At 48.7% G+C, this 13,354-nt stretch overlaps 3 protein-coding genes across 3 annotated transcripts; all 3 read right to left on the bottom strand.

Moving 5' to 3' along the window:
* Positions 1-55: 55 nt before the first annotated feature.
* BT62DRAFT_380506 (uncharacterized protein) lies at positions 56-1,016 on the bottom strand. The gene is made up of 3 exons (XM_043180711.1): positions 945-1,016; positions 448-884; positions 56-380 (listed from the first exon to the last, which is right to left on the bottom strand). Exons 2-3 carry the CDS (start codon positions 748-750, stop codon positions 234-236), a joined length of 450 nt encoding a protein of 149 aa, XP_043036150.1. The 5' UTR covers positions 751-884; positions 945-1,016; the 3' UTR covers positions 56-233.
* Positions 1,017-1,947: 931 nt separating this feature from the next.
* On the bottom strand, positions 1,948-3,713 carry BT62DRAFT_935952 (uncharacterized protein). Its single transcript, XM_043187040.1, has 4 exons — positions 3,270-3,713; positions 2,507-3,213; positions 2,291-2,368; positions 1,948-2,138 (listed from the first exon to the last, which is right to left on the bottom strand). The coding sequence occupies exons 1-4, from the start codon at positions 3,703-3,705 to the stop codon at positions 2,028-2,030; spliced, it is 1,332 nt and encodes a 443-aa protein (XP_043036149.1). The 5' UTR covers positions 3,706-3,713; the 3' UTR covers positions 1,948-2,027.
* Positions 3,714-4,395: 682 nt separating this feature from the next.
* BT62DRAFT_982470 (ARM repeat-containing protein) lies at positions 4,396-7,799 on the bottom strand (the record flags this gene model as incomplete). Its single annotated transcript, XM_043189689.1, has 12 exons — positions 4,396-4,867; positions 4,924-5,170; positions 5,227-5,388; positions 5,446-5,517; positions 5,572-5,677; positions 5,723-5,921; positions 5,970-6,068; positions 6,119-6,181; positions 6,303-6,532; positions 6,601-7,512; positions 7,564-7,657; positions 7,711-7,799. The coding sequence occupies 12 exons, from the start codon at positions 7,797-7,799 to the stop codon at positions 4,396-4,398; spliced, it is 2,745 nt and encodes a 914-aa protein (XP_043036148.1).
* Positions 7,800-13,354: the final 5,555 nt, after the last annotated feature.

Raw genomic sequence — 13,354 nt, 5'->3', positions numbered from 1 at the left:
TTGCTTGCGAACGCGCCGAATACACGTTTATGAGTTATCGTGATCAACGACGGAGGCACATTGCAGCTGCGCGACTGTGAAGTTGAATGGTGGCTACTCCAATGAGGTCTGGGCTTCGTTCCAGGGTGCTGCTTCGTGACATGTTCCTTCCTATTGGCGAGTGTCAAGATAAAAGTACCCATGCAGCATGCGCTACATATGCGATTGTGTCGGTCGCCGTCCACAGATGCTGTTCAATCCATCGTTGATTTGCTGATACCGTCAGCGGTATAGAGATGGGAATCGATGTTCACGGGAAGAAGGAAAGACATCAAGTTGTGACAAACGAATCCGCGAAGTCTCGGAGCAAGTTGTCTCCGCTTTGAAGCCGAGGTGTTCACCTGAAATGAATGTCCTTTCGGTATTTCCGAGTCCACATATAGAACTAAACCCGACCGCACAGTCTACCTTTTGGAATAAGTATGTAATTGAGATGCAGTCGACCTTGCAGGCGGGGGAAACCGTGAAGTGGTTCCTGGATAGAGCTGAAGATATGTGTTCCCGAAACACGGAAGAGAAAGCCTGAGACGGTTCCAAATGGGAACGGAATTGAAACAGATCCCAGCGACGCGTCCTTTTCGCGTGAGGTTTGAGTGTAGACGACACCCTCCAGTAAGGAAGGTGTTTATAAGAGGAACTGTGACCGACGACCGTGCGGTGAACGACGCGGAAATGACACTCATTGCTCAGAGCAGGTACTTGGTGTTTCATTAATTTGATGCCTAAAGCCAGAGGTCCTCAGGACTGGTGCGATGATTTGGATACGCGTCCTAGGCATTGCTGGCTTTCATGGCTGGTATGGCGTTTCGCAAATGTACACAAGTAGTGGCCGGCGGTGCATAATTCTGCACAGCTACTAGTCATGCTTGCACGAAGATGAGAAGTTATATGTGAGCTCAGCGCACCAAGGTGAGGTATACAGCTGGACAGTGGACGGAGCACGAGGAAAGCCCCTTCATCCAGGAGTCATCGGCTGTTTCGGCATTCCATATTTAGGCGCCGAAATACCGATTGCCGAACCAAACCCGCCGAATCTCGTTCTCTCCTCTAATTGTTAGTGGAAATTCGAGGCTCGACACTCTTGAAAAAAAACCTTGGTGCGGCGGCAGTGCAGTAATCGAATCCTCTTCAGCGTAGGTGCGCTGTTCGACAAGTGTTAGATGAATGCAAAAGGACACTATTTACCAGCCGAACATACCATCCACCCCCACCGTCAATACCTATGTATCGTCCGTCTGTCTAAGAGAGACTTGAATCACAGCGAAGGTATAGGAAAACCTGGGTAGTCGAGATGGACTCTGAGCATGGTAGTAGCAGTCATTACGAGAAATTCAAAAGGATCATGGTGGTTACGAGCAGGTTGTCCTCATTTTCAGAGGGTCGTCTCTTTTATATGCTGCTGTTTACGTTCAAGAGTTGTGCAAGTATATTTTGGGTACTCAGCGCCTGACCGATGTGCTCCGAGATCGCCGATATACAACTCGCACACCGTATACTTTGTCAGCTTGTGACCTAATATCACACTGGAAAGATAAACATTTTTGACAAACGTAAAATTCTGAGCACATCTGTAACGTTTTAGGAGCATCATTTGGGGTTCAACAAACTTCGCGTTTTGGAGGATCTCAATCCCATGCCGCCCGCCAGAGGTACACAAATTGTATGTAAAATCTCTGCCAAGATCGACCTCCAAAACGTCACCTTATTGTGCACGTTCTGGTTTCCCTCAAATTCTCATCTTTCCGGTGTGAATACAAGCACGTATTAACCCAGCTTCCATGACGCAAACTCCGGCGATAGCACGCCCACAGCTCAAAAGCATTGGTATTTTGGTCCTAACAACAAATGAAAATGTCCCATATTCATATTATACCTTCACCTATGCGAAGTCTGTACAGGACAATGTGTCCGTTTTTTTAAGTGATAAAAGGATATAGAAGAAGAATAATGTAATATCCTAAAGCTGTCCGTCGATGGTAATGCGTTGATCACCGAATTCGTGATCTGAATTCTCGGGTAAGGTAGTGCCAAGTATAGTGGTTCCAGCCTTCTAAGACGCCAGCGCCCGCCATAATATGAAGACAGTCGGACGCTACGTGCTAGAAAAGTATACGTCAGACCATGAGTGTTCCAAGAATCCAAATGAAGTCATTGGATCTCGAGAGGGCACATCCCTTCCCTACCGCATACAAAAGGATGATTCTCCAGCCACATATTCTGGACCCAATGCAATGCAAAGAAAAGAACTCACCGCATCAGGGCGTAGACGCGCTGGTCTATCGATAGGAAGGAAATGTATGTCAGGGTATTGTGTGTTCAAAAGCACGTCCTGTCGAACAAAAACAAGTCAGTCAAAATCCTCTGTACAGACCAGGATAACTGAGCCTGTCGAGCTTTGGAAGAAGACTGGCGCATGTCACTGTGCTCGACGGGCTCCTCGGTGGGGCGTAGCATTACGAATACATACCTGGAAGACCTGGTTGTACTCTTCTATATTAGCCCAATTGAACCACTTCCAAATCCACGGCTGGATCTCCGTCCAGGGTTCTTCGGCTTTATGGCAGTCTTCATGTCCCGGAAGGTATGCGCGCACAACGACTCGTCTTCGACCTCTCCTACCTCTAGGTAGCACCTGGCCGCCCATGCTGTTCATTGCTCTTTGTACTTGATCAGCCCAAAAAGACATCGCCTCCCCGAAAAAGCTAATAACCCCGTCGATCCCAAAGCCTTCGTCCTCCTTCGACTCGTCCCGATAGCCGGAAAAAAGAGTGGTCGTCCAGTGCCCGCCGGTGCTTAGAATCATGCTTCCATAGTTGGCTTCTGGGAGCGGGGCGGCGAACAACTGTAGATAATAATCCGGACTGAGGTTCCACGCCAGTTCCTCACTGAAAAGACTAAAGTCCTCCGGTGGATCATACAGTGTGCGGTGAAGTTCCACGAGCTCAGCCTGCTCAAGCAGCAGATCAACTCGGCGAAATGTGACAAGCGGTGTGATAGTGATGTCAAAGCCAGGTGGGAACCGAAGCTTGTGAATAAGCGGCGACTGGGGATTAAGGTAAAGATTCTGGGGCCAAGCACGGTCAAAGTAGGGATTCTTGACGTAGTCTGGGGTTGCAATTACATGCGGGAAGAGCATGCAAGAAAGAGAAAAGAATTGGCCCTCCGTTATAGAGTCTGATTTGTTTCGCCATTAAAATAATTGGCGCATCAAAAAACGGCCGCTTACTCACCGCCAAGAAGCAACCACCCGCCCTGCTCTACCAGGTCCCGAACCATCGCCTCTGCGGTGAATTCACGCGTCGTGCACTGCGGTGAAGGCTGCCAGCGCCAGTTGGTCACTCGCGGGAACCGCCGTTGCTGTTCCTCCGTCTCTCCGGCGCCAAGGTGCCAGTAAAACTCCCGTGAGCTTGCGCAGCCTTGAAAGCCGGAAAACTCGAGTGCATCCGACTGCGTAGTCATGCTGCGGTTCGTGGCTGAGGTATCGTAGACCCATTGCCCGTTGGAGTACTCTTCTGGTGGACACGATGGCCTGGTTCTTTCTTCGGACAAGAATGGTAGGAAATCAAAGGATGGTGCAGTCGTAAAGGTATAGAAAACGAGAAAGAGTGTCAGTACGCCGCCGAGGGCGACCAGCCTGAACGATATCGTCCGCGTCCTTGGGATCATCATCGTGGCAAGATCTAAAAGGAAAGGAGAATTACAAAATTAATTGCATCGCAATTCTCGTGGTCACATTCTATATTTAGACTGGAAACCCCGAAACCCCGCTTTTTTGCTATGACTACAGTACTCTAATTTATATTAGACCTCTTTCCTCCTCGTCCCCAAAATGAAGGGAAAAGCAAGGAGAATAACCGGTTTGGCGGAGACCATATGCTCACATCAGCGAGAACCCTGTGAAGATTTTGAGGGTACAAAATGGACTGATGGCCCTTTGCCGTTTCCCCAATGAGGTCATACGTTGCATTCGTAGTACAGCTATGTTTAACTGTATCCACGGCGGATGAATATGTGGTGCAACATGTACTGAAGGCTGTGGATCTTCAGGTGCTGCGGAATCCAGATGGCGGCCTGAAAATCATCCATCCATCACCTGATACTTCTATTAAATTGCGTGGCGCTTGACAACCCTACACATAGCCGGCACAAGTGGATGTTTCTGAATAAGGCCCTGCACATGATCCGCTGTCCATTCGTAGCAATACCATGGCTAGAAAATAGTCAGCATAGACAGGATTTGACAAAAATATTACGCACTTGATAAATTACAAATCCTGCATAGGCAACCACTGCATACATTATAGACAAAAAATTTGTCATAGATTACAATTTACTTTCCTTCTAACAACCAGATTGTCATTCCCATTCTTGCCTCAGCTTCGAGCTTCCTAAATCTCTGACACTCCCCAGCCCCACCAACAATGCCTCACCGTCCGGCCCAGGCGGTATTCTCCCCTCATATATCACCTCCAAAAGCTTTCCCATATCCTCCAACGCGAAATCCTCCATCTCCTCAATCAGCGCCAAGTCCTCATCTTCCTCCTCGTCCAATTGCCGCCCCGTCCTCCCCCGCCGCATCTCCGCAATCCGACTCAACTGCCGCTTAACCGCATCCACGATGCTTTGCTTTACCTCAGGCGTCACGATCTCATGGGTCATCTGTATGCTGACCTTCAAACAGTCACCTAGACTCTTAAATAGCGAGCTTAGGAATCCGGCGTCTTGCTCCGTCGTCACACACGAGATGAGCTGAGCATATGTTGCATGGATCATCTGGGGCGTGAGGGTGCCAGAAGTGTGGCCCGAATGTAGGAGGATAGGAAGGAGCCTAGTGTGTATCAGAGGTGGACGGCGGAAGGAAGGCGGAGAGCGAGCTTAACTTACATGGCACATGCCTCTCTTACACCATCGTGAAAATAGAATTTCAACCCCCCTAGAGCGACTTCCAAACTCTGACTGACCCACATGCCATATTTGCTTCCTAGCGTAGACGCATGGATGAGCATTGTCTCCAGAGCCTGACACTTTTCCTCTATTCCCAATGTCCGCACAGAGAGCAGCTGGTTGTCCATGGAGATGATATCCCAGCCCGGCGTCGATGGCGGGGTCTCCGTAGGAGACGCCGGTGCGTCTAGGTCGAGACCATTATTTGAGGAAAAGAAACGGATTCGGGGGACTTGTTCTCACCATAAACGCTGACATCCGCTTTCTTGCTCGCCATCGCCAAGAGACCCGGCATAACCACCGGAAGGTAGGGCTCGAACTCCAGCCCCATGGCTTGGCAGACCTTGGCCCAAGTGCCCATGAGATAATGCGCTACCTGCGTGTCAGAAGGATCCGGAGGGGATTCTATGATGGCATTCATGAGTCGAAGCAAACGACAAGGATAAATCAGGAAACCCGCACTCTGAATTCGGATGAGAAGTTCAACAAGCGCGCTGGCGTCAGGTCGAAAAGTCTCCGGTCCAACTGCGATAGCTGTTACAAATCGTCAGGATTCAAATTGGCACAAAAAGAGCCGGAAAAACATGCCAATCAGCCCTGCACATTCCATAGCTTTATTCCTCATCTTCTTAAATTCGCTAGAATCCGCGTTACGCAGTACATTTAGTAAAAGCGGCATTATAATAGTATAGTGCTACAGACAGGTTAGCCACAGCACAAGCGCGAACTAGTAACGTACCTTTCCAAATGTCCTCTCGCTTGCATCGGCCACCATTGCAAGTGTCGTGATAGCTTGCTCCTGAACATATCGTCGGTCTGTGGTACCAGTAAGCAGCTTCAGCAATCGTTCTACGATAGGATCCAGGTACGGCAATAGGGTATCTCGCTCAACACCCTCACAAAAGTTAATCAAAGCCGCCGAGGCGTGAGAGTGAACTCTGCATCTACAATTAGCTCGGGATGAATAAGTCTGCCAGGATGATCACCTAGGTTCAGGGTCTTCTAGTGTGGGTATGAGGACATTCAGAAGAGAGTCGTAGTGGTTTTCTTGTAGCAGGTCGGCGAGATCAGTGCAGAGTTGACCGCTTGAAGAGATATTAGCCCTGACTACGCCAAATGATTAGGACGGACATACACGCATTGGCATGCCGCCCAGCGCACTCGGGGATGGGTGTCTGCGAACATCGGGGTTACAAGCCTATATAATAGACGGAAGAGTCATAATGACACCAGTACATCACAATCAAACGCACCTACCCTACCACTTTGGTCAACTCGTTCTGCATGGTCTGGAAGATACTATATGTCAAAAATGACACGTTCGAGATGGCTGATAATTCATTACTTTTCCGGTGCCTTCTGCAATGGCCGCAATAGCCATAAGACCCGCATGCCTAGCCCTCCAATCGTAGCTCGCAAGCATGGAAGGAATATATTGAAATGCTGGTGGAAGCACTGCGTTCCCTCCCAACGCGCAAGCGACGCGATCAAGAGAATGTTCATATAGAGCAGGTGCAGCGTCATCTGCTTCCGTTGTTCCTGCAGATGGCTATGTAAAGCAAATTGTTCTTCTTCAGCCGGGAAGAACAGCCAGAGGCGATAAAACCACAAACTTACGTCTTCTTTGAGCCACTCCAGAGTACTGTCCTCGTCATCATCATACTCGCCCATACCCTCGAGACAAGCGCGGACGAGTAATCTTACCCACCCCTCGACGTTCCTGACCATGCTCGGCTTGGCTTCCGTTAGACTAACCATCATCTCCAAGGCAGCGAGTCTCAGGGTCTTGATATCCTCGTCATCTTCCTCAGGGTCTTTTCCTTGCGTTGATGACGAAGGAGGAAATGTGAATGGTTGCTTCATCGTTGGGGTTGGGCCACTGTCAGCAACCGGCAGAACTAAAGAAGGAAGGAAGGACAATAACGCCGGTAGGTGGATTGAAAAAAGTGTAGGATGTGTGGAGCATAGAGGGTGCAATGCGGTCAAAAGGGAAGTAAGGTGTCGATGGGGTGTAGATGGTAGTGTCTCGAGGATGGGATACATTAGCGATAACGATTGGGCAAGCTGTGTTGGATCTGCTGCATTAAGATACGCCACAGATGCTAAGAGAGCTGTGTGTCGAACATCGATAGATGATGGATCTTGCAAGCCATTTCTAAAGACGTTGAGCACAGCATCCGTCTGGAGGTCCATGACAAGATTTGGACAGCCGGAGAAGACACGATAGGCTGTTTCCCGCATGGAAGGGTCATGATCTCGTGCCATAGAAAATACCTGAGCTTGTAATGCATGCCATGGTCGGCCCCGAGACATGCCCTGGTTTGCGAGATCACATACCGAGTCCACGGATTTCCGGCGGACCACTGATGACGGCTCGTGGGAAAGGGAGTGCAGGAGGAGCCGCTCGAGGGTAGTCAGCGTTTGTGACGACAGGTGGTCATACAAAGTGAGGCGTGGATGTGTCGGCGAGCTCGCTTGTGACTGACGAAAAAGCAGTCTTCTAAGGAGAACGAGTGAAAAAGAACGCATCTAGATGACATTCCAGCAAGTCGCCACACATGCAGGGAAATTGTCACGTACCACTTCTGTATCTGCTACAATCGAGAACTGAGCTAATGCGAGGAGATAGATCTCTGGTGTGTGGGCCAGGCGGTCGTTGACAGTTTGCTCAGCGCTACAGTATTGTCTAAGTTAGCACCAATTAGTGAAATAGACAAGAAAACCGACTTGGATCTGATCTCATTGTCACCCAGTACGAGATTAGAGAGTATCTGAGTCAGTTCAGCAGTGATTTCTGGAGGGACGACTGGGTCCATGTCGTGATCGGTGCCAGTGATCAAGGAAAGGCAGCGCTCCGTGTCGAAAAAATGACCACGAGGCTCTCGGCCCGAACCTCCGCACCCTGTCGACGCGCCCGGCGTATTCTAGTCCTGGTGTCGGTCGAAATTGTGCGCTGCATAGAATAGTGAGTATGTTCTTTTCTCTGGCTCAGGTATTCTCGGTGGGCAAGAAAAATCCACATTTTCAATCTTGTCTAGCGATCTTTGCAGAATCATCGAATAATGCAGCGATGAGAGGTTTAGCTGGATTAACCTGCAAGCGAAGCATTACCTTGAATTTGTCTTGCTACTTGGAAACTTCTGTTGGAGGATATCCGTACGTTTCATCTTATCTTACTTTTGATCACTCGCTCTATTTGCCTTATATATACTTACACCTCCTGTCGTTTCCCGATCACCTATATAGTCCAGCCATTCCTATCTGTATGCCTCAGTCGCTTCACCCACGTTGTGCCCGACTGAGATACTCACATATATTCTTCTGTCAATAGGTTATGAGGCCCCGTTGCCTATAACTACTCAGTCAAGAAGAATATGCAATGGAATTTCGACTTAACTTACTGCTTGAATTTATACCATACCACTACTCTCACCACTTTACACCACACCCCTAAATGATGTTGTCGATGTCGGGAGTCACTATCCTCCCTGACACGAGTAGCCATTTCAATGGAAAGAACTACGCCTCATGGAAACTCCAACTTACTGAGTTACTGAAGGGAAAAGGCCTATGGGGATACATTGCAGGAACTACTGTCTGTCCTGCCATCCCCGCCACCACTACCACAGCCATGGCTACTACCACACCCCTCCCACCAGACCCTACTCCCATATACTCATCCTCTCCCTCGTATGACGAGTGGGTCTTTCGTGATCAGCTCGCCCACTCGAACATCGTCCTCAACGTTCTTGACCCCATTGGTCTAGGAGTCAAGACTGACGGAACGGCAAAGGAATGCTGGGACTCCGTTGCTGCGGAACACGCAAAGAAAACGGATATGGCCCTTTCCGAGGCTGAGGCATTGCTGAATGCGGCGAAGTTTGACGGGAACAGTGACATCAATATCCACGTCGCCGACCTGCGCATGAAACGACGAGCTGTGAATGACCTCTGAACCACAGCATTGAGTGATCAGGAGTTCAAGAGAATAATTATTCGCTCGATAATCCCGACTGATCACTGGATGCCTATCCTCTCAAGTTTATACGGCATGCCAACGTCCTCTGATGTGTTTTCCCATCTCCAAACCCATGCCGCCATGCTTCATGCAGCGGGTAAAGGTCCTGCCAACTCCCAAGCACTTGCGGCTGGAGTCGGAACCTCTGTTGTGGTACGTGGATGTCGTAATCCAGATTGCAAGGCCTGTGATAAGACTAGGCACACCACCAAGAATTGTTATTGGCCAGGAGGGGGAAAGGAGGGACAATTCCCTGCCAACTTCGGCCAACCTCACCGTGCAAACCAGGCAATCTCGAACACCATGGCCGATACTACAAGGCATTTTGTACTTGCTGCACGTGCTACTACAGTGGAAGCCGATCGTGATGATGACAGCATTGTAATTGAGGATGGCAGCACTGGCGAGAGGATATACGAGTGGAATGGTACCCATTCCTTCTGGCGCTGGGATGAAACAGAGAGCAACACTATATTGATGTCGAAGGTTGAAGAAGAGACAGACCTCGAAATGCCTCCTCTCACTGACGTCGATGACTCTGATGATGAAGATGTTGCTGGAGACGATGAGATATCTTCTGTCAAGAGTATAGACACTAGCAAGGCCAATATTGAGAATGTAGGACACTTTACATGCGAGGCTGACCCTGCTACAACAGCCTTTGTCATGACTACGTTCGAAGGCCGTACCCCAGCCATCACTCTAACCTTCATGGATTCTGGCGTGAGCGACTACTTCTTCAGGAATCGTGATGACTTCACAGAGTATACACCAGTAGCTTTCCGTACTGGCTCATCTGCAGTTGAGGGAAAGGGAACGTTCGAGATCCTGGGCCAGGGTACAGCAACAAAGGTCTTCAGACTGAATGGAAGAGATGTTAAGCTCACCTTCAAAAATGCCTTGCATTCACCTTCACTCACCGCAAATCTCATCTCCATAAGCGCCTTAGACAAGGCTGGGTTGTCAACTGTGTTCTCTGATGGCTGTGCAGTTGTCCAGGATAAGTCTGGTAAAGAGATCTTTGCTGGGCGAGGCTCGGATGGCATGTATATGCTGGATGCTGCACCTAGCCCCCAAGCTATGGCATCCCGCTCATCTCCCACTTCACTGAGTACTTGGCACCATCGTTTTGTCTACATGAGCCCTGCAAAAATCGAGGAGATGACATCAAAAAGGCTGGTGGATGGCTTGGAAATTACCTCAGAGCCTATCCAGGGATGCTGCGAGGACTGTATTCTAGCGAGACATGCTCGTCATCCCTTTGATGAGCCCACCGATCCCAATGTCGACCCACTGGAGCTTGTTGCAACAGATATGTGGGGACCGTCTCGAATGGCATCACCGAGTGGAAAGACTTATATGATGATATTCGTCGATAGTGGTACATCGTTCAAGATGGGGGAATTCCTGGCAGACAAAGCAGATAACACTACCGTGGCTGCTTTTGACAGATACAGGCGCATGGCTGAGACTCAGACTGGCCGAAAGCTTAAGCGTATACGTGCTGATCATGCTTTTGCAGGGGTAAAGTGGAAACAATATTGCGAGGAGCATGGGATCATCCTGGAATTAACCGCACCCCACTCATCAGCCCAGAATGGATTAGCTGAACGTGCCCTATGCACCACTATGGAGGATACAAGAGCTCTACTAAGTGACTCTGGCCTCGCTGACTGCTACTGGGCTGAGGCTGCCTCTATGTCAATCTTCACACGAAACCTTGTTCCTTCGAGTCGCCATCCTGGAGTAGTACTAGCAGAGGGTTTCTCAAAGCGACGACAGAACATGGGATTTTTATGAGTGTTCAGATCCACTTGCTGGGCAAAGAAACCTATAGCTGGTGGGGTTTTGGTAGATGGCGGAAGCAAACTCGATGATCGATCAAAGAAATGCACCTTTCTGGGATACTCAGGGTCCAATTACCATGTACTTGATCAATCGGGATATGTGTTTGTGTCTCGTGATGTCATCTTTGATGAAGGACCAGCACACCGAAGTGTGAGGGAGATGGAGGACAAACCTGCACTCACTACTTCTACTCATACCGAGATGCTTATGCCAACTGAGCCAACTGAGCAAATGCTAGATGCTTCCACAGAACCAACTCTTCGCTGATCAACGCGCTTAATGCGTCCCAGTGCTGATGCTGCCAAATCTCTGATGTCAAAGCAACAAGAGGCTGAGGCCCATGCAAGTGGAAATGACTGGGCAACCAACAGCAAACAGCCATGTGCTTCAATGGCTTCTGGTAATCCACCTGACTCATACATCCCACGAAATCATCAAGATGCACTGCGTGTTGATGAAGAGCGATGGAAGGCAGCTATGGATGTGAAATACCAAATGCATATGACGAAGCATACGTGGGACCTAGTCGACAGACCAGTAGGAGTGAACGTGATAGATTGTAAATGGGTCTATGGTATGAAATGGGATGGCGATGGTAACTGGATCAGGGACAAGGTGAGGCTCATTGGGAAGGGCTATACTCAACAGTATGGACTCGACTATAACGACACTTGGGCTGTGGTGACCCATCTCGAATCTGTACGGATGTCGGCTGCTGTTGCAGCAAAGCTCAATCTTGTCCTATGGCAAGTGGACTTCATTTCGGCATACTTGAATAGTGAGACAAAAGAAGACATCTATATGCGTCAGCCCCCAGGGTACGTAGTCGAAGGACAAGAGGATAAGGTGTGCAAACTTGTCCATACTATTTATGGGACTATGCAGGGTGGCCATGATTGGTTTGAGATGCTTGAGAAAACCTACGAAGACCTTGGATACTGTGCATCAAAGGCAGACCCATGTGTACGCACCATTGGCAAGCCTGGAGATGAGTATACCATCACAGACACTTACACTGATGATGTGTGGGGAGCATCATCGACTACAGAGGAGGCAAGCCGATGGAAGAAGGAATTAGAGGAGAAATGGGAGCTCACCGATATGGGGGAGAACCGTTACTTTCTGGGGATGAAGATTGAACAAGACCTTGAGGCTGGCACCATCACCTTCTCGCAGCATCCATATTGGGAGAATGTATTTTTGGACTTCAACCTTGGATACATATGATCATGGACCACCCCCCTACCTGTTAGAATCGTACTCGACATGTCACAGTCTCTGAATACCCAAGCAGAGAAGGATGCTATGGAAAGATTCCCATACTGACGACTGCTAGGCCATGTTATGTGGGGACAGCTTGCAACTCATCCCGACTTGTGCTTTCCTGTAAGCCTGCTCGCTTGCTTCCAGTCTAACTCAGGAATAGAGCACTGGAAAGCATTAATACATGTTCTTGGGTATATAAAGGAGACAATGGACCTTGGTATCTCCTTCTCGCATGAGCAGCCATTAACACCTGTTGGATTTGTAGATGCAGACTATGGGGGTTGTAGGGACATGACTCATTCGACGTCCGGCTATGTCTTCACCATGGCGGGTGGTCCGATTTGCTGGAGCTCAAAGCATCAGGCTACCATCGCCCTGTCCACTGTCGAGGCTGAATACATTTCCCTTACTTGTGCAGTGCAACAGATGATGTGGATATTGTCTTGGATGGATGAGGTCCAACTACCTCAGCCTCACCTCGGTGTATTGTACGGTGACAACCAGGGTGCTGTAGCATTAACAACAAACACACGGTCCCATCAGAAAGTCAAGCATATCCGCATTTGAGAGCATTTCATTAGAGAGCTCATGAAGGATGGTGAATTACGTGTCGAGTTTGTTCGAGGGAACGCAAACCCTGCAGATATGTTCACTAAGCTCTTGCCTCATGATACGCACAATGGTTACCTCGAGATGCTCAACATTATCCCAGTAGATTGAACGGATATGGGGGAGTGTTGGAAGATATCTGTATGTTTTATCTTATCTTACTTTTGATCACTCGCTCTATTTGCCTTATATATACTTACACCTCCTGTCATTTCCCGATCACCTATATAGTCCAGCTGTTCCTATCTGTATGCCTCAGTCACTTCACTCACGTTATGCCCGACTGAGGTATGTATATCCCTACTGTGCTTATGACTATGATACTTACACTCGTTCATAGATACTCACATATATTCTTCTGTCAATAACTTCTAGGAAGTTTCACGGCTTCATGTGGCATTTTGGATCCTTTATCTGTGTTCTAGAATTTAAGAAGATTCAGTTACAGCAAATCTCTCAAAAAGTATGCTCCTTGAATAGTATCTCGAAAGCACAGAGATCCAAAAGAAGAATGAGAGGCAAAGAGTGAACCTTTCTCTTGCGAATCTTCCTGATTCCACATGCCGGACCATTTGACGTGAAAGATAGAGAGGAGTCCTTCAAAAGAGTATCCCGGAAGTCTCCTTTTGA

The sequence above is a fragment of the Guyanagaster necrorhizus genome, assembly GCF_019112545.1.
Source record: "Guyanagaster necrorhizus MCA 3950 unplaced genomic scaffold BT62scaffold_28, whole genome shotgun sequence".
Taxonomy (NCBI): domain Eukaryota; kingdom Fungi; phylum Basidiomycota; class Agaricomycetes; order Agaricales; family Physalacriaceae; genus Guyanagaster; species Guyanagaster necrorhizus.
Note: the sequence above shows the minus strand (reverse complement) of the source record. Positions and strands in the feature narration are given on the sequence as shown.